The sequence below is a fragment of the Rhinolophus hipposideros genome (assembly GCF_964194185.1).
Source record: "Rhinolophus hipposideros genome assembly, chromosome: 6".
Classification (NCBI taxonomy): Eukaryota; Metazoa; Chordata; class Mammalia; order Chiroptera; family Rhinolophidae; genus Rhinolophus; species Rhinolophus hipposideros.
This window is the reverse complement of record NC_138052.1, coordinates 19,526,988-19,548,736: the sequence shown is the minus strand read 5'-3', so window position 1 is coordinate 19,548,736 and position 21,749 is coordinate 19,526,988. Positions and strand designations below refer to the sequence as shown.

The 21,749-nt window shown below is 35.9% G+C and overlaps 1 protein-coding gene across 2 annotated transcripts in view; it reads right to left on the bottom strand.

Annotated features, from left to right (window-relative positions):
• The window catches only part of THSD7B (thrombospondin type 1 domain containing 7B), an 815,330-nt gene that overhangs the window by 90,128 nt on the left and 703,453 nt on the right, over positions 1-21,749 (bottom strand). For both annotated transcript variants that reach the window (XM_081051932.1, XM_081051933.1), the window contains exons 16-17: positions 19,014-19,147; positions 13,125-13,275 (exon numbers count right to left, since the gene is read on the bottom strand). In XM_081051932.1, the coding sequence (XP_080908058.1) occupies positions 13,125-13,275; positions 19,014-19,147 (285 nt within the window). The remainder of the gene's footprint in view (positions 1-13,124; positions 13,276-19,013; positions 19,148-21,749) is intronic.

The following is a 21,749-nucleotide window of genomic DNA, read 5'->3' as shown; positions in this document are numbered from 1 at the left end:
CACAGAGTGATTGCAATACATGCCAAATATTTATTCAAGAAAATCAAAAGTCCATGCCTGAGAAAACATCATACATGTAAAGAAATAAATATGTTATCACGATAGTCAGATGTACCAGGCAAGTCAGTGATAGTACCCATCATGCAGGACTTCCTATTCCAGCTGGCCTCGCCCTGCCCACAGTTGTAGCTTGGAAAACAACCATCAAGGGGGTGCTTCATGTTGGGATTGGGCCTCCAGGCACCCTATATTGGAGCTATGTCTTGGCTCCAAAGTCTTTGTCTGGTATTAGCCACGTTAAATAGCTTAGCTAGTGGTCTACCTCTTCCCAGGACCTGTGTAAGGGAATATTTTGAGTACTGTTCAGGGGAAAGGAGCGATGGAAGCCCAACTCAGATGTGTGAAGTGAAGCACTCGCTGGTACTGACAGCAAAAGGAAAAATCAGGAGAACCATGGAAAAGAGATTTGAATCATGGAATCAACTGACAATAATTTCACTTCGACTTTCTATCATTTTTCAAATACAAGTGGAAGTTCTGTGTTCTTAGTTTTGGTCTTGGTCTTTTATGCTTTGAAGCCCATAGAAACATATTATAAGTTATCTATCTCAATGTAGCAGTCATAATATTATGAAACACTTAATGTCACTGTGAATCTCAAGAACAAGACAGGGATGCCCAATAACCAGTGGTATATAATTGGTCATGGTTGTTATTAGCTCTGCCCAACTAAACAAGGTCTGAGAAGAAAAAAAAAATAAATATATATATATATATATATATAAATAAATATATATATATATACACATATATACATATATACAACACTCACATGAGAATAAAAACCTTCACTGTTTGAGATGATATAGTTATAATTCTTAAAAACCAAGAGAACAGATCCAAAACATGAAAGAGCAGATAGGAGTCCAATGGAGTAAGAAAAAAAAAAAAAAAACAGGAAAAAAATAAAAGAAAACTGAATATTTGCCTCCCTCCATGTCAATAATAACATTTTAAACAGTGCCATTTAAAATATTAATGCCTAAATATACACTTAACACAAAATACCTATATAAAAAGGGCCATAAAATTTCATAGACAAAAAAGGGTTGCATTTTTTTAAAAAATGAAGTGCACAAATTAAGATTTTACCAAGCGAGAGGCTGGACACCAAAATTTTATTATACAACTCTCTGTTGTTTTCTGTATGGTTAAAATGTTTAATAATTTAAAAAGAGAGAATTCCCACCAACATTGCATGAGGGTTCCCTTTTCTATGAAAAACAGTAAAGCAGTTCCTCAAAATTTTTTTTTCAAAATGAAAGTATTATATGACTCAGCAATTCCACTTCTAGGTATCTAACTGAAGAAAATAAAAAGCCTAACCTGAAGAGATATGGACACCACTGTGTTCATTGTATTAATAGCATTACTTACAATAGCCAATATATGGAAGCAACCTAGGTGTTCATTGATAGACAACTGGATAAAGAAGACGTGGTGTGTGTATATAGCATATATTATACACACAATGGGTATTACTCAGCCATAAAATAGAATAAAATATTTCCTTTGCAACAACATATAAGGAACTACAGGGTATTATGCTAAGTAAAATAAGTTAGACAGAGAAAGACAAATACCATATAATTTTACTCATATGTGGGATCTAAAAAACAAACCAATAAACAAACAAAACAAAACAGAAACACACTCAGATATAGATAACAAACTGATGGTTGCCAGAGGTGAAGGAGGTGGAAGGGAGAGTTAAATAGGTAAACGGAGTAAGAGGTACAAATTTCCAGTTATAAATGAGTCATGAGGATGTAATGTACAGCATAGGGAATGTAGTTAATAATATTGAAATAATCTTGTACAGTGTCAGATGTTTACTAGAATTATCATGGCGACCATTTCCCTAAGTATACAAGTGTTGATTATGTTGTAGACCAGAAATTAATGTAATGTTATATATTAACTATATTTTAATTTAAAAAGGAGAGAAACGTACTGTACTTTTAAATTGATAGAATTGAGGTAAAAATCTTTATAAATTAAATATTGATTACAATTAATGAGTATTCAAGTATTATTTTCTTTCAAAGTTTAATAAAATTGTTAGATGTTTTATTAGGAATAAGATATGTAAATAGCCAAAAAATTGAAAAGTAAATGATAGGAATATATTTGCTTGAACACGGAAAGTATATATTTAAGGTATATTAATTAAAACAGAACAAACAAGATTCAAATACCAGTATATGGATTAGAATAGAAGAGTTAAAATGCCAGATAAACACACACACACACACACACACACACACACACACACACACATTTAGCATGTGATAAAAAGAAAAAGGACAATCACAGATATACAGGATTAAATGAACTGAAACAAAAAATATGTGTATTTTATCTCAATAGATTTTTTTAAAATCTAACAAAAATTGTCATGTGCATGCAATATATAAATGACTCAAATTTACTCATGAATGAGAAGGTTTCAAAAGAACATAACTGTGAGAGAAATTATAAAGATTGTCAATAATGTATACCATTTAAAAATATTCTGGATACAGATGTGTTTAAAATTTCAAATAACTAATTTCAATATTTGAAAAGAATTTGTTCAGATAAAAGAAAAATGTGGAATCTTTCAGGTGAATTTTTCCAAAGAAATAATATTAAATCAAATATGTAAGATGGGAGGAATGAGAGAGACAGAGGGAAGGAGGTAGGGAGGGATAAAAGGAAAAGGAGAGGAAGGGAGGGAGAAAAACATTCTGAATCAATTAAAATATTAATAGACTAAATTCGGAAGTTATAAAAATGTCTAACCACAGTGCTATACACCTGAAACTAACATAGTATTGAAGGTCAACAGTAATTGAAAAATAAAAAAAAAATAATAAGATATAAAAATTATACGGCGGCCAGTTTGCTCAGTGTTTAGAGCCCATTTCTCATAACACCAAGGTCGCTGGTTCGATTCCAACATGGGCCAGTGAGCTGCTCCCTCCACAACTAGATTGAAAACAACAACTTGACATGGAACTGATGGTCCTGGAAAAACACACTATTCCCCAATATTCCCCAATAAAAAACATTTTTTAAAGATATAAAAATTATAAAAAGCAAAATAAAAAATGATGATAGACTATGAGGTATGGCAACTAAGTTCACGAACTCATCCAAGAAAAAGTGCTACATACCGCATTGCTGAATATCACTACGGTCACCTTCCAAGTACTCCCCTTGGGAAGCTATGCACCGACCGAAGCCTGCGCCTAGTCTACCCTTCAAAGCAATTTTGGAACTCTTTCTGGAATGGCCATCAGAGCTGTCGTCGTGTTACCCTTGATGTCCTGAACATTGTTAAAATGCCTTCCTTTAAATATTTCCTTTATCTTTGGGTAAAGAAAGAAGTCACTGGGGGCCAGATCAGGTGAGTGGGGAGGGTGTTCCAATACAGTTATTTGTTTACTGGCTAAAAACTCCCTCACAGACAGTGCCATGTGAGCTGGTGCATTGTCATGATGCAAGAACCTTGAATTGTTGGCAAAAAGTTCAGGTCGTCTAACTTTTTCACGCAGCCTTTTTAGCACTTCCACATAGTAAACTTGGTTAACTGTTTGTCCAGTTGGTATAAATTCTTAATGAATGTTCTCTCTGATATCAACAAAGTTTAGCACCATTGATGCAACAAGTTTACAAACTTAATTTTAGGACCTCGTGAAACAACAGTTTTAAGACACTGGACAGCAGGTAGCATATAACTGAGCTTGAGGGAAGAAAACCAATGAGGCAAGCCTTAACAATAACCATTGTTTCTGGATGGAGACACTTTCTGGATGATAGTTCCAGGAACGAAATCCCAAGAGCATAGTGAGGAGTCAGAGATCAGAGGTCTGCAAAGTAGAGAAGGCTGAAATTTGTAGGATGAAATACTGAAGAGGGTAAGGCTACGCAAAGAAAGAAATCTAGATATATACATAGGGGTCTGTTTGAGTCCTGGTCTAAATTCTAATTTATGTATACATATATGGAGTAAAACTCCGTAAGTCCAGTCAAAGGATGACATCTGTGCAGTTGCCAGGTGTAAACATTCCAAAGCTCACCCGGGTCTTAAAGACATTTTAATTCCATCCAGCCAAGATAGAGATACTTCTTCAAGCCCTGAAGCCATCTGATATAGCCCTCAAAAAGGGCTATGCCTTAGGAGGAAGGCTAAATTAGCCCTAGAGTAAAATCTACTGTAGAATTTCCCTAATGAAATTTAAACACAAACCTGACTACCTGCCAAAACAAATTCAACACACTTAAATGGAAGACGCAAAGAAAAAAAAAAATCGATGTAACTTCCACAATGTCTAGAAGTGGTCAGTGACTACAATAAGGTACTTATTGGGGCTTATTAAGGTACTTATAGGGGCTTAGGTAGTGCTGGTAATATTTTGTCTCTTGAGCTCTGGTCTAGTTATATGGGTGTTTTCACATTGTGAAAAGTCATAAAGCTGCATTTCTATTATGTGTGTATTTCTTATATGTATCTTACCCCTAATTACTATACATCTGAAGAGGCAACAAATAAGCAAGAGGAAAACCAGTCAATACAAGGGGAAAACCAGTCAATACAAGCAGAAACAGAACATAGGGAACTTAAAAACAGTTATGCTAATTTTTTTAAAGTAAACTCTGGAATTTAAAGGAAAATGTGCACATGATGAGTAAAATAGAAAATGGTGAGAAGAATTATGTGTTACATTTAGAGATCTAAAACACAATGTCTAAAAAAAAAAAATTACCAAAAAGGAGTAATAAAACATCTGATGGCAGAAGATGAGTGAACTTTAAGACATAGTGATAGAAATTACACTAAGACAAAGAAAGAAAAAAAGACTGAAAGAAAATGAGCAGAGAGTAAGTAACCTCTGGAACATTAACAAGTGGTTTACCATAAGTGTAACTGGAGGCCTTGCAGGAGAGTGGAGAATGGACCAAAAAATAAAAATAAAAAAACAACAAAATACATATATTTAAAGAAGTAGGGGCTAAAATTATTCTATTTCTAGCTGTCATCCTCAGAGAATATAATCTAGATCATATAAGCCTGCTTGACAATATTCTGAGAACAAAATAGGAAAAAATGCTAGAGGTCTCAATGTTTATTATAAAGACAGTCTTTCACTTTAATCCCTTTATTTTCAAAATGGTAGCTCTATGCTCAATTGTTCCTAGTGCTCCAGTGCAGAAAATTCTGTTTTTCCCTTTTTTAAAGTAATAATGCTCTAGTCTTAGCTAGAGTTGAAGAAGGCAAGCATCTGGGCAAGCGGGCAGAGGCTATATGGGGGTGTAATAACTTTCAATGAGTACTCTAGTTTTCAGCCCCAATTTCACCTCATTTTTCAAATGAATGTACTTTCTGCTCAACTTCCTAGTCCTCTGAAGCTTTACAGAATGAATCAAGTTCCAGTTTACCCATTGCTGTTTTGGGATTCAATACTTTCAGCTCAGCTAAGGGAGCTACCACATTAGTTTCCCAGTTTCCTCAGTTTGCTTTTGCACCCTTTGGTTATTATCATCATATAATCATTTGTACACATTTAAAAACACATTCCTTTACTCTCTTTTTAATCCCTTTAATGTCATGTTAGCGGTATTTCTGGAAGGGATTCTGTAAAATCTTCCATCTTTAACCAAAATCTCTATCAATTCAATCTTAACACAATTTATGGGATACCACAGAAAAGTATTTAATTTTTATGAAAACTAAGTTTCTTTCTTGCTTAAAAAAATCACATTTACTATTCTAAGATTGTTTCCAATATTTTAATATCTTAAAATATATAAAGATATTTATACATTTTATATATAAAATTTATATAATACATCTGGTATGAGTTTTACAAGTATATATTTTCTCATTTTTAGTCACTTACAATAGGAGCATAATTACAATCTAATCCAATCGAAATAAATCTAATGATATTCAATTATTGCTATAAGTGAAAGTTGTCTGTCCTCTCTAGTTCTCTTTGAACCAGCCTTGCAATCATGCTGGTTTAATCATTAACAAGTTAATGAATTTTGATACTTTGTATGAGTCATGTTTTCAATTCTTTGAAAATTAAATTCCTACAAGGTGTAAAAAGATACTGGGGTTACGTTTTGCTGTAGTTGTGATTAATCATTATCTCTTAGGAAGATATATAGAAGTGTTTATGGATAAAACGATATGAAGTGTGGTGTATACTTTAAAGTCATCTACAAAAGAAGGAATAAAATGTGGGGAAGAAGAAATAAATGAAATTGTCATATGTAGATAACTGTTGAAACTAGGTGATGAGTTTTGATCTGGGTAATCAATTTATGGAGCTCACTATACCTTTTTTTTTTGGAAAATGTCTATTGTATAATAGAAATAGAGATAAGGATAGATAGAGGAGAAAGAGAGAAACAAAGAGACAGAAAGAGATATTGAGAGCTACGGAACCCTTATTTTATACTTCAAATTAGTGGTAGTGAGATTCAAACAAAGCTCACTGTACAAGAAAGAATGATAACATATTAAATTTTAAAAACTGGAACAGCCCAAAGACTGCTTTTATCTGGTTGTCATTGGCAGCTACACTGCATATAATGAGGCACCCTGTTTGCAGGGCCTAATATGGTTCTGGAAATTAGAATGGTTCTCAGTGATATTAAGCCTCACTGCTCACAGGGGTAAAATATTCCACAAGCCAGGGTAATGAATTATTGGTTTCTCACAAGAGCCAATATCAATTTAGCAGAAGCAACAAGAATTTTCAGTCCAGAATATAAAACATTTTCATCATTCTCCTCTGGCATTCATTTGTAAGTCAAAGAAAAGCACTAGGCAGCTTGAGGGTCATCACCATTAAACATGCCCTCCAGAGACAAATACAGGCTGTCATCTGCATGTTCCAGGCTGTGAGGAGAGGTTGATGAAGAGCTTGGAGCTGAGTACTACCGTGTTTCCCGAAAATAAGACCTAGCCAGACCATGAGCTCTAACGCGTCTTTTGGAGCAAAAATTAATATAAGACCTGGTATTGTGTTTTATATTATATTATATTATATTATATTATATTATATTATATTATATTATATTATATTATATTATAATATTACAAAGACCCGGTCTTATGTTAATTTTTGCTCCAAAAGATGCATTAGAGCTCATGATCCATCTAGGTCTTATTTTCAGGGAACCAGGGTAATAGTAAACACTAGGGTGATTTGCTTCCCAGGAAACATAACTTTCAGGTATAGTGAAAAGGTGCTGAAAATGCTGAGTTATCAGTAATAGACCATCACTGTTGACCAAAAATCACATTGGAGCACCATGAAAAAGGGTGTTTTTCTTAACCTCAAATGTTTAATTCTGGAGTACATATCAGAAAACTGGAGTGCATTTCTCGTTTTCCCTTAAAGAAGTACCGTCACCTGCAGGAATAATGGCAGGGTGTATCTGCTCATAGATAATATACTCACATTGGCTTTCCCTAGAGTATACTGCACACGTGAAGAGTTAGAGAACAGGGTAGGAAAAAGTATAGAAATAAGATGTATTTTTGAAGCACAATATTAAGTCTATAATAGAATTCAGATTCAATTACACTGAAGTCCTATGTAGTTTCTTTGCAAAGTCTTCCTTTCTGATTCTTCTTCGGAGGTTGTCCTGGTGATAATGAAAAGATCTGAGTCACTGTGTGACCATGAGGTTGCACTTAGACCATGGTGTATTGAATCTCCAATTCCTGCAGTGTGAGGGAAGCCTGGCTACAAATCGAGCCAGGCTTTGATGCATTCAGCTCGAAGTGAATCAATTCAAGTTCAAATTGGTTTGCTAAACTTGTCATCTTTCTGGAGAGGAATTCCAAAGGCGTGCTTCTGTAATGCATGCATCAGTTTGGAAATTCCTCACCAAGATTCTCTTTGCTTTTTCCTATCAATATTATTATTTAAGAAATTCCTTTGTCAAGCCTCCAAGGAGAGTCATAAATAGAAAAATCTATATTACTTAATGGCAATTTCTGTAGGGATTGGTAGCATAAATGAAGAGAACCACATATCTGTTCAGATGCATCAGGGACTGAATTGTATCTGAGTTCAGAATTTTATAAACCTTTCTTGAAGAATATGTGTTTCTATGAATGCTAGTCTGCATAGTTTCGAAGAATGAAGCATAAAGATAAAAATTGGACAAAGTTAGGTAGATAAAAGAGGGATACAGAGTAATACACAATGAACTATTAAACACACACATATACGATTTGTACGTGTGTGTATGAATGTAAACACATGTATTTGTAGAAATCCACATATATGCTTAAAAAATGGACACTGCTGCAAAGGTTTTTATATGTACAATTCCATAACCTCTTTCTCATTAAAGCATTCTAGAGAAGTGAGCATATTAGAGCCAAAAATAAATTATATATATGTATGCTGTTATGGGAACAAAACAAACCACAAAAATATAAAAATAAGTGAAGCACATGGCTTTCCATTTTCTTCAGATTCTGCCTTGACTTATGTTTGTTTTTGTTTGATCCATGTATAGTCCCCGGTTTTTCCCAATATAGTTAAAATGGTCTCCATACAATTTTTAGTACCTATGTCTTGTTTGTTCTTCAGTATGGCTTGCAATTGGCAGTTACTATAAGGTCAGCAACCCATTCATTCAAAATTACTTTTCTGACACCTTATTTATGGGGATTACTCTTCAATTAGGCATAAGTCATTTGTCAGCAAAGGAAGTGATGTTGTATTTCTGTAAAATCAAGTAGTAATAACATGTTGTGTGGAGGAAGGGCTATTCCTGGTATGCTTAGAGAATGTACCTCTGCCTGTCTTCCATTTCCCAACCACATCGCAAAAACTGTAAGGGGGAGCTATGATTTGCTGCACCTTTATTTATTTATTTTTTTTAACAAACCTGTATTGTTATATTCTGTACTACTCACTTTACACACATTGTCTTTAATCATTAAACGATCTGGAAAAACAGCAGCCCTTGTCCTTACTTTCTGGATAAAGAACCTGTAACTCAGAAGTATCAGTAACTTGGCCAAAATCACAGAGCCAGCAGTGCTCCGGGGCATCAGACCACAGCTTTGAGACTTCTTTCCTTTCCTTCCTTGGCAAGCTACACGAATAAAGGAGATTATTCAATTTAGAAAAATCTTCCTTCACAACTTCACAAATCAGAAAACCAGAAAAGTAAACCAGAAAAGGAGACATCAGACTTGACAGGCTGTCATATTCTCAAGGAGAAGAAGTGTGGCTTCCATTTCTTTTGTAGTGGTTAGAAATGGACAGATGACCTGGGCTTAAACAACCACTGTGCCTCTCACCAGCACAAAAAGCAGCAGATTACTAACCTCTCTGAAACTCAGTTTACTCATCTATACATTGGGGGAATAATGGGATTGATTTAATAGTGGCATTGTGCAGATTAAGTGTGGTAATAAATATAAATGCTACATACACTGGCACATGGAAAGCTTCTGTAAATTTAAGCTAAGCTTCCAAGTGATACTGTAATTAGAGTGAGACTGAGAAAGAACATGATCTAGCTGTAATGACCAAGAGCCTTATGACTCAAAGAGTGCCCCCCCAGAATAGAGGGCTCGGCATCACCTGGAAACTTGTTAGAAATGGAAGTTCATGGGGCCCATCCCAGACTCACTGAATTGACATCTCTTGGGTGGGGCAAAGGAGGCCTGTGTTACCACACATTGAGATGCTGTTTACGTGCGCTAATGTGAGAATCTTTGACCCTGACGTTGGAAGGATACTTTTAATCATTTTATTCAGTGAGTGCCTACCACTTTACTAGAGAATGCTGTGTGGACTAATAGCCACTAGTCAGCTACTGAATCGTATGCTACACTTACACAGTATGTATTTACAAAGAGAGTGAGGACCATGAGCTCCTCAGGAGCAGGGATGCTCTGTCATATAGGCTTGGCCTCAGAGTCAGGACACATACTGGGAATTCAAGAAGTACTCGTCATTGAGTAAATGATTTTGCTAAGCTTCTTTTAAATAACTGGCAAATCTACTTACTTTACAATGTTTAAAACCATATTGAGATGACTTCATATTAATACAGCTTTTATAGCTAAATGCAAACATAAATTTCAGAGTAGTTTGTGGATGCGTAAGAGGAATATAAATGTTTTTGTCTCAGAAATATTCTGAGTTATTTTTTTACTTTTATTTTTTAGCTAATTTTTTGTTTGGTTGGTTGGTTGGTTTATGTGTTTGACTCTAAAGAATTGCCCTGGGGAGAAAAAGAAGAAAGAGAAAAAAAACATAGCAAATTGGTTCCATTAACATATGTCACACATAAAAAGAGAATTTGGTAAAATAATGGCCAATATTTAGAATCCGAGATTCAGCATCGAGTATAGAGAATAATTATACAATAATTGTTTCTTTTTTCTCAGAAAATGCGCTTTGAGGTGCTAATTAAACTTCAGGCACAAAAACCCAGCTTGCTAACATCTCCATTATCAAGATCATGATCAATGTCAAGTACTGTTTCAGTGTCTGTGATGTTGGGGCATTATGCTAAGATGTTGCAATTTATTAAACTTATGCAACATATCACGAGGAACTGAAGTTATCAGTTGTGAGCCCTCATTACCATTTTTTTCTTTTCATTTTAAAGTCTTTGTACATGAGAGTAGCATGGAATCTGAGGAAGAACAAGGCCATTTTGGTCAGACAGACCTGAGTGACCCTGGATAAATATCAATCATGATAATATAGTGCTGTTATGAAACTCTAGCACAATATTGGTTACAAAATATGTGCTCAGTGAAAGTTGTTGTCATAGCTATTGTTGTTATTACTATTAATGTAACTTAGAAGGTACGTAAGCAGTTGAAGGACAACCTTCTGAACTTCATGGTGACGAGCAAGTAACTGTCGCCTTTTAGACACATAAAATGAGGTTAAGATATTTTCTCTATCTCCAGTTTATAAACATTCCAAAAACAGAGTGACTATTTTTAGAAAAGCAAACCTGAAAGAAAATTGTCTCTTAGGACCCCAAAGAAGCAAGCACAGGATGCCAGTCCATCACAGCATTATTAACATGTTCCTGCAGCAAACATATTAGTTCAAGAGCCAGACACTCTGACTTAAGAGGGCAATATTGTCATTGCAAAGTGATTACAGCTTAATGTAGTCTTTGGTTAGCAACTTAGAAAAAAACAAAAAAAACAAAAAACAAGTCAGACAAATCATGACCTCTACATTTAATTAAACTTCTTCAGTTTGATAATTCTTTTGCAAGTTGATTAATAAAGACTGTATGCCGGTTCGACTCCTACAAAGGATGGACGGCTGTGCCCCCTGCAACTAACAACGGCAACTGGAACTGGAGCTGAGCTGCGCCTTCCACAACTAAGACAGAAAGGACAGCAACTTGAAGCTGAACAGCACCCTCCACAACTAAGATGGAAGGACAACAACTTGACTTGGAAAGAAAAAAGTCCTGGAAGTACACACTGTTCCCCAATAAAGTCCTGTTCTCCTTCCCCATTAAAATCTTAAAAAAAAAAAAGTGTATGCTACCACACTTTCTAAAGTGTGAATATATGTATACAGCCATGGAATACTCACACAGATTGTAACTCACTAAGAATAACTCACTTTTTTCTAAAACTAATGTTGCATCTTAAAGAGAAAGAAGTATTGCTTCTAAATCTACCCTAATTCTTCCAAGATAAGGGAGCCAAGGGTGTAAGAGCAAAGGCTCTGGCTTCATTAGATAACAATAAGGTTCATTCTTATCTCCATAAGGATCACACTTATTAAGTGTGGAGCTATATGTAAGCTACTTAGCCTTTCTGAGAACCAGTTCCTTGATCTGTGCAATGGGACTGATAACAGTACGTGCTTAGGATTAGTGCAAGGGCTAAAAGGAATAATTCCTACATATGCCTTGAAAACAGTAAGTGCTGAGAAAATGTTAATTTTCATTATATTCAAATTATATACAAAATAAAATACTTAGTCGTAGTCAATAATAGGACAAACATTCCATTCTTATAAATTACCCTCTATTTATGTTACCTCTTCATCATAATAGGGTGTTGTCCTACCCCCAGCAACTCAACAAATAAAAAATAATAGTGTCAAGGAAAATTTCTTCAGGAATATAATTATAGAAATATAAAATATAAGATTGCAATAATTAAAAGGAATCAATGCTCAAAATGCAAACATTGGCTATAAATTGGTTTCAACTATATTTTCCATTTCTGTACAAAGATTTAACCCAATCTTTCCACAAACTGTCAGTATCACCACTGAATTCAAAGTATCCTAATTCTTTCCCTCCTAATGTTTGGACCCAGCAAATATGCTCCTTATCCTCATTTTCTTTTTTAGCTCTTTAGGCAGAAATAGGTCGAAAACATCATAATTTAACTTCTGCGAATATTAAGTTGAATTACACTACTTGAAGAATATTTATTTTGGCATATCCCCATTACGTTTCCATTTTTTTAAAAAAAGAAAAAGGAAATTACTGTAGACATCAAAAAGTTTGTGTGTGTGTGTGCACGTGTGTGTGTGAGCTTTGAAAGAAGAGCATGGCAGAAGAACACCTCATCTTTGGGAACACAGTGAAAGACAAAAACAGATCATCACTAACAAAAGCCAAATTACACAGCGGAGTTGAGCTACTAAAACATAATTGATTCTGCCAGGATAAAAATGGAACAGAATCGAGAGATTACAATGAGAATCATTTGGGTACTACAGAGGCCCCTTAATAACAGGTGTGCTTTCGAATCCTAGTATCATCATTACAGTCTCATTTTCCTTGCTAGTGTTCCCATGATAAAGGCCTAAAAAAGAAGCACTGGCATTTTAAACTGCTCAGTCTCGCTAGCTGGATTTTTTTTCTTTCTTTTTTCTTTTCTTTCATTTCTTTCTTTCTTTCTTTCTCAAGCAAAATGATTCTCCCATGTTATTAGAAGAATGCTTTGGAGAGCATCACCGTGACTGTATAGAGAACTACAGTGAAGGCATCAACAGAGGATTATAGGACATTGACAACAGAAGAGAAATTACCTGTGGGCATCTGCTCCAAGGTCCCCACTCGGACATGACACATTCGTTGGGGCACAGAAGAAAGCAGGACTGGGTTTCCGGGGGCTTCTCTTCATGGTTGCAGAGGCTGTTATCCACGGCTCCACCTTCACTATCAGCAGTGTTCACACATCTGCAAGGCAGGATCACAAGAGTTTCATTACATAAAACAGCACAGAGTAAATTTAAAATAGTTATGATGTATCACAGTTATTTACTCCTCAAACATAAATTAAGACCAGCAGAGAAACCAGGAAAAACATTTTTTCTTCAGCCAGTCAGCCTTTATTGAGTGATAACTCAGTGTAGAACCTTTTACTGAGCAAAACAGGAGAAAACAATGGGAACTAGAGACAACCATTGCCCTTGAGCAACTCTCAATCTAAAGAGAATTACAATATATTTACTCAGGTCCAGCACAAAGTGAATTTTCATTTTTATTGTAACAAATCTTGAAGACTCTCCTTCTCTCAATGAATCCATCACTTTGTAATAGCTGGAGCTTTCATAGTTCCTGTGACTCTCTCAGACCTTTCCTAGACTTTTGTCACACATCATCTAAACCTCCCTCATCTTCATCCAACACATGTAAGGTCGTGGCAAAGTAAACAAAAAAATAATTGGACATGTTTTTCTTTGAGGTATTTTCTTCAAACCACTCAGGAATGTTGGTATCATAAACCAGAGGGCAATGAGCAAGCATTTTTGTGTGTGGCAAAGTAAACTGAAAAATAATTGGACATGTTTTTCTTTGAGGTATTTGCTGCAAACCATTCAGGAATGTTGGTATCATAAACCAGAGGGCAATGAGCAAGCGTTTTTGTGCAGCAATCGAGCGCTCAATATAGATGCAAACATTGTAGTTGCTTGGCATACTCGGTGTCAGGCTTAGAGATAAGTGCTGGTGAAGGTAAGATAAATAAGCATGCTATTGATTCAATCATATTAAAACCAAAGTATTATACCACTGTCCACCCACCAAAATGGCTTAAATAAAAAATATGGGAAATATCAAGGGTTGGCAAGAATGTGGAACAATTGTAACTTTTCTTACTCTGCTGGATAGACCACAGACTCTGGAAAACTATTAATAGTTGCTAGTATCTACTAAAACTTAAGAGAGACATACTTCGTAACCCAACAATTACACTTCTAATTGTGTACACAAAAGAAATGTGTACACATGTGCACCAAGAAAAACTGACTGAAAATGTTCATAACACTACTATTCATAATCAACCAAACTAGAAAAAGTTTATCTAGAATATCTACTCAGCAACAGCAAAATAGATAAATATATTGTTGCAAATTTATTAAACTAAATGCAATAAAGGGGTAAGAATGCATGAACTATTGTTACATGAAAGAGCATGGGTGAAACTCCCCAAAATAATTTTGAACAAAATAAGCTACTCTCACACACAAAAGCATATACTGTATGATTCCATTCATATAAAGTTAAGAAAGAGGCAATATTCATCTGTGATGTTTGAAGTCAGAACAATGGTCGCCCTTGGGGGAATGGTTACCGACTGATAAGGTATTAAGTAGTCCTGGTAATATTTTGTTTCTTGGCCTCTGGGCAGGTTGCACAGGTGTGTTCACATTGTGAAAATTCATCAAGCTGCACCCCTATGATGTGGGCATTTCTTTGCTTTTATATCCCAATCAAACTCTAATTTTTAAGTTATTTTCTCAAAAATGTTTAATGCTAGGTGCCGGGATATAATGTTATTATTTGTTAATAATGATTCATTTACTAAATATTCTTGGAGGCTCACTATGCACCAGGCCCTTACCTGGGTGCTGGGGGACAGAACTGTAAAGACAGATGAGATTTCTATTGTTACAAATCTTTTCTTCTAGTGATGATGATCAAAGTGAAGGTGAAATTGACAATGATGATGAGGTGTTGATATTTGTTGACCTGGCTGTTTCAGACAAAATGTCACAACCAAGGAGTAAGGAGAGCTTTTGATGTTCCCCAAATCATGCTGTGCTAGAAATAATTATCCTATACATTAGGAGTTTCACTTGAATATACATCAAGATTTTTTTTTTTTTTTTAAATTCAGGAAAAGTGTAGTCTATCACCTGGCACAAAATGAAATAAGCTTTATTAGGTGATAAGTTACGGAAATTTATTGTGTAAAGAAGGTTATTGGGGAATGGTAGACAGAGAGAAGACTTAATAAGTATGTAATGTCTTCTAATACAGGGAGGCATGGTATAGTGCCACCTATGGACTTGCTCCCGTGGTGATTGTCAATAATGGAAGGAGGGCCCATGAGATGGCTTATATGTGTTTCCCTGGACAAACACAAAAGCTGAAGATTGTTTCCCTTCTTAACTGTATACTGTCAGCTGATGTCCTTTTACTATTTCACTGAGAAAGAGAGGTAAGACTTTTAGTCAATGGTGTCTAGTTGAATATATGCATCAGTGTTTGTTCACTCTCAATATGACACAGAAACAATATAGAGGAACGTGTTACACACACACACACACACAGACACACACACACACACACACACCAGGGGAAGGAGGGGAGCAGTCAGGGAAGGCATTGCCCTGAAAGGACAAAGAACATGGGAGAGGACAAAGGCAACAAAAGGGAAATGGAAGGGCTAGTGATAATAGCCTTAACATACCAAGAAAGCCGAATACTAAGCCTTCAAGGGAAACCAAAAAAAGCAACTCCATTTACACCACAGAACACATAAAATATTTGGGGATTTGTGGCACCGAGTAGCTTTATAAATGTGGATGAAAGTGAGGCTGAAAAACTGGAGAATTTATTGAAAGTATGTTGAAGTATCTAGGCCCTCAGATCCTATCCACCTCCCATTCACACAGCTAGGTGATGGCTCCTCCCTACCTCTGCAGGTAATTGAAGGTTTATTAGCTGGAGAGTGCCATAGAAAGGGTCTTTGGATTAGAGAAGACAAGGATTTAAATAAAAGTTAATATACAGAAATAATTACCCCAATCTCTGTGTCTTAAGTAATGTAAATGTATCATCATATAATTTTCTACTATCGAAATCTAACATGGACCATGGTAGACTCAATCAGTGCTTTGGCAGAGCTGCATTTATTTCTAGACGTTCTAGAGGAAAATCTGCTTCTTTACCTTTTCCAGGCTAATAAAATGAATAATCTCCTTTTACCTTGTTTTAGAAGACTACATGATTTGAGTACTGGAATCAGACATAGAGGACATCTTGTTATAACAATATAAGAAAGGTTCTTTGAACATTTCTTCCCTCTTGGAATTCTCTTTCTACAGATCTTCACATTAATTCATGTCTCTCCTCAAATATTTTGCTGATCAATTGCCCCCTAAATAGTATCCTCCATCACTTCAATTAATTTTATTTGTTTTCCTTGGCATTTCATAGCAAAGACATTCCATCATATATTAATTAATTAATTGGTTAATTATTTTTTTTTCTCTGCTGCTATACTGTAAGTTCTTTGATGACAGGAAACTTTTGTTCACATTTTTATCCCCAGGTCCTAGAACAGTGCCTTCTCATAGAAGACACATATTCATAAGTATTTTTTTGAATTAATAAATAATTGCAATCATGGATGAACCATGAAGATGTCCTCTAGTTTATGTTTTAAGAAAGAGAACAGATTAGCTGTTTCATTCATTCTAACAGTATGCTGTTCAAATCAATAATGTTTAGGAATGCAAGCTGCCTGGAAAATCTGCTTCATATATTTAAATGTGATCAGATACATAAATCATATAAGATAGTGAGCATGTATGAGTTTGCCAGCACTACCAAAACAAAATGCCACCGGCTGGGTGGCTTAAACAACTGAAATATATTTTCTCCTAATTCTAGAGGTTAGAAGTCTAATATCCAGGTGTTGGCAGGATCGGTTTCTTCTGAGGCTTCTCTCTTTGCCTTGTGGATGGTGCTGTTGTCACTGTGTGTTCATGTGGCCTTTTTCTCTGGGTCTGTCTGTGTACTAATCTCTTCTTATAAGGACACCAGTCAGACTGGATTAGGGTTTTTCCCAATGACCTCATTTAACTTTAAGTACCTCTTTAAAGGTCCTAGCTCCAAATACAGGCACATTTTGAGTGATTGGGGGTGAGGAGTTCAACACATTGATTTTGGGGGGGCCATAATTCAGTTTATAGCAGGATAATATTTGATAGCTGTGCTGTTTTTATGATATCAGGCTCTGCAGGCTTGAGCTGAGAGGTATGGTTTAAAGCCCCTCTTGTTCAAGTATGTTTTTCTCAACCTGCCACAATGCTGTTGGTAGCAATTTATTCTCTTAAAGCTTTCCTTTCACTCCTGAGATTTTGCTTTAATACTGGTAAGAGGCCTGGCTGGGATGAGTGAGAGATATCACAGCTCATTTACATATTACTTGATAAGCTAGGTTGGTCAATCATTTCTCAAAGCCATAAGAGAATAAGACAGAGGAGACAGAGCTTTTGAAGAGAAAGAGGTAGAATCACAAAGTTTGTGACAGCCTGAGCACACAAGTCCTCTGGAAATTGCATGAACAAAGAGAATGACAATTTGTCTACTGGACGTTTGCTTAGACTACGGTTTCCAGGCGGGAATTCCCGCCCATTCTCAGAAATGTGTTTTGCTTTCTCATTCCCGAATCCAGAGATACAAACTGTTTTCTGTTCTCCACGATGAATTGTTTCCAGAAAGTGATGGCTGATACTACCAACCACCTGTGTGCAAGGAGCCGATTTTCCTGATTTCCCGACCGACTTTTCTTGGGATTCCGGAACGGGAAAGCAAAAAAAAATTTCCTGAGAAGGGCCAGGAATTCCTACCTAGAAACTCTAGCTTGGACTAGTGACGAGAAGCATGTCTACACTTTTGTCAGCATCTATTTCTCCCAAGGTTTGCATGACTGAGTCTCATAAATGGTAGGTATATGCTGGATTACTAAATTAAGTTCACTGATATTGAATAACAGTCAACACATGTAAGTGGACTGTGCCTTGGCAACTGATTTGAACCTAAGTTAACTTAGTAGGAAGTTACCTGATTTGGGCAGTGTCTGTCCGTGTGAAATGGAGCTTCCTAAAAGTGGCAAAATAATACGCTATGCTCATGCAATTGAACTTGTTGACCCAACTGTTTTCTTCTTGATTTTACATACTAATTATTTTTTATCGTTCATATATTAGTCTTTGCTTGTTTAGTCTCTAATGTTTATTAGCATTATCCTTAATTGATAAAGAAATTATTCTTCTTCCTTCACAAATCATTTCTAAATAGACCATTTTGGTAAACTCAGGTCAAAGTGTTTCCTTAAACACATCAACAAGTACTTCTTTGATCATTACTGCTGTATTTAAAACAAAAACTTTAAATACACTCGCTTAGTAAATAACTGAGAATTCATTAAATTCTTTCAGAGATGTACTCTTTTTATATTAAAATGTATTGCTATTATCCATAGGTACCCTCAGACTTTAATTCCCAAGGCTGATAGCGAGAGTATAAATTGACCTCTTCAATGTAGTGACATCCAAATTTAAGATAATGTCCATAAACTCTACTAACCAAAGAACAAAAAGGAAACATGGCAACGCAGTCAAAACCTCCTAATTTGTTAACACTGATGGCCACGAATCAGTGGAGGGATGGCAGCCTGCTCCATGCAGTTGACTTTCCCACCAAAGTGCAGGAAATGGTAAGGACTGTGGCTTCATTGCAGAGGAAATCCCACTATCCACGTGGCAGTTCCAGACACATATGCTTCCATGGATGCTTAAAGATGAGCAAAAGCCACATTACACTGTGAAATTAAGAGTGCAGGCAACGTGGGGGTCTAAGTTCTGCTGCTGCATTTCCCAAATGTCTCCATTTGTACACACCTGATTTTTCTGGACTGTGTTCCTCCTCCACAGCGCAGGGACCTCAGCTCGTTGTGGATTTTGCACGGAGACCAGTGTTCTACAACCCAGGAGTACTGATCACACTCACTGTAACACGGGACTGCCTCGTGCACCTGTCAAGAACAGGAAAGGAAAAAACAAATCGTGTGAAACTATCCAAGTTATAGAAAAATAGCTTATTTTTGTGTAATGCCTGCTGAACATAATCCAAGAACTACATTCTGGCCCAAACAGCCAAATTTCATCCCCCCAAAAGCAAGATTGATTTGGCTTCTCTGAAATTACTTACTTGCCTAAAGAAACATACAAGGGAAGTCAACTAAAATATGACAGTATGCCTTTGCAGAAGAGAACAAAGGACAGCCATTTCCTATCACCAAGAATAGGAATTTCATTATCATTTCATTTCCTCAAAGAGCTCACACAACATCTCCTAGGTAGTCCAGCTCCCAATTACATGGTATATTGTATTCTCTGATGTACTTTAAGATGTCAATGGAAACAAACATATGAAAGGAAAATTTACTCTTGAACATAAGAGGGTTTTAGAATACATAAGAAAAGTGGTATTATTTGCACCGGAAATTCCTTTTTATGCCCCCAAATGATCAATGCTAACAGGCAATCATTTAGCCTCCTGGGCATGTGGCTTCATACAAATTTAGCTACTTGTAGGATGTTTTCAGAGCATAGCTAAAACACACAGACGCATACATGCACGTGCACACAGAACAAATACTACCTGTTAGAGGTTGTACATACTCACTCTGTGAATATTTACTATTTCATGGTAAATACAATGAATACCATAAATGCTTCTGAGGTTACTTCGTATGCATTTGTTTGTGATTACATTTTTTTCCTGAAATTTTATCCCAATGGTTAGTCAATTGAGTTTGTCTGCCTCTTTAAGGCTGATTTTAAAATGCATTACTCCTGGATGTAGAGAACAGTGCCCTCCCTCAGTAAGAAAAACAAAGAAATAAACAAAAAAACTGTTCCATTGCCTGATACATTACTCTAGACCACAAAGATGGCTCTAGCATAGCCAGCTGATAAAGAGTGGTTCAACCTATTACCAAAATTGTTAATTAATGCTTTTCCTTTTAAATACGAATTTAAGCCCGAGTCCTTTCCCCCACCTTGCCTTTCTAATTCCATAAAATGGTAAATGATGACTAGGCAGTGCTATCCAAACAGAATCATTACTTGCAAGTTTGTACTAAATGCAAGGAAAAGCACTATGAAATGGGATCATGAGAAAACAAGATTGGAGCACTGTCAGCATGTTAGCTGGAAATCAAGTGAGAAAATGTTATTTGTGAGACTATATCTTAGGAATCACAAATGATGTCAGAAACTATTTTTAACTGTGGGGTTCTATTTGGCTCTCATGTGGAGAGCACAAGGATAAGGAAAATCACAAAGTGAAAAATATGTGAAGGCAAAATGAAAGGAGATGGGAAAATAAAAGTGGAAATGGGTGTGAGGAAAGTAAGGAATTTAATAATAAAAGAATCACATTTCACACTGAAAATGCTGACAAGAATGGTATGAAAGGGTCAGAAGCAGTGCCTCCATTAGAATAAGGAGGTAATAACTCGTAAGGGAGAAAAGTGCTCAAAAAAAAAAGAAAAACCAACAACAAAAAAATCACTCCTCTGATACTAGAGGTAAAAGAAAAATCTAGAAAAAAATGAAGACATGACCCCAACCAGACACCAGGAAACTGAACTGATGACAGCTGAAGATTTAGCTGACCCAACTGCACCGTGGAAATGAAACTTTCGCTGAATTTATAGGTTTGTTCTATAAACTCTTCAATATGTATCAGGGAACTTAAAGAAAGCTTTTTGGCTTTCACATGAGATATAAGAATGTATGTCAAAGTACTTCATACAAATGGGGTGGATGATAACAAAAAAACAATTGAAAATATAATTTTCCCCATACCTCATCATGCATGAATCTGTAAGCAAATGGATGGGATATCCTCTCTGAGATAGACCTATTTTTCTAAAGCTATCAATACTAAGCAGAGCTTATATTTCTATACTCTCTCCCGTATAAAGCCCCAAGGTCAGATGGGAAAATGAAAAACCGTTTAGTTGCATGAACCTCATATACACATTTGAACTGGTCATATATTGGTTTAGAGTTTTTATTATTAAGGCTTTAATGATCTGTGCCTGTAGCAGAGTAGCTAACCTGAATGACAAGCTATTGGAAGATAGGGAGCAGGAAGGAAGATATACGAAGATGTTGACCCACTTTCTTGACTAATGGTATAAAAATATCACCTCTTAAAAAAGATTCTCCAGTCATATGGATTTATTTGATCCCCTCCCCCCCATGTGTCTGCCATTTTAATATTGCTCATACTGTCACTTCTAGCAAATAAATCCCTACCCTTCCTTCAAAGCACAAATCCCCCCACTTCCACAAGGCTTTTCCCACTTCCAGTTGGCATGTCTTTGGTACTCAGTGACTGTCTCAGTTCTAAACAGACTTGTAGCTACATTATAATGTCAGAGTGTATCCATACAGGGATGGGATGAGGGTGGTGATTAGGGCCACAGCATCAGTTGCTGGGGGAGCAAACATATTTGATAAAGTTATTACCTTGACTGCCATATGTGTCTCCTATTCTCTCATACTAATTTAACACTTTTTCTTATCTTAGTCTAAATGACCGTAAGTCTACTTTGCACATTA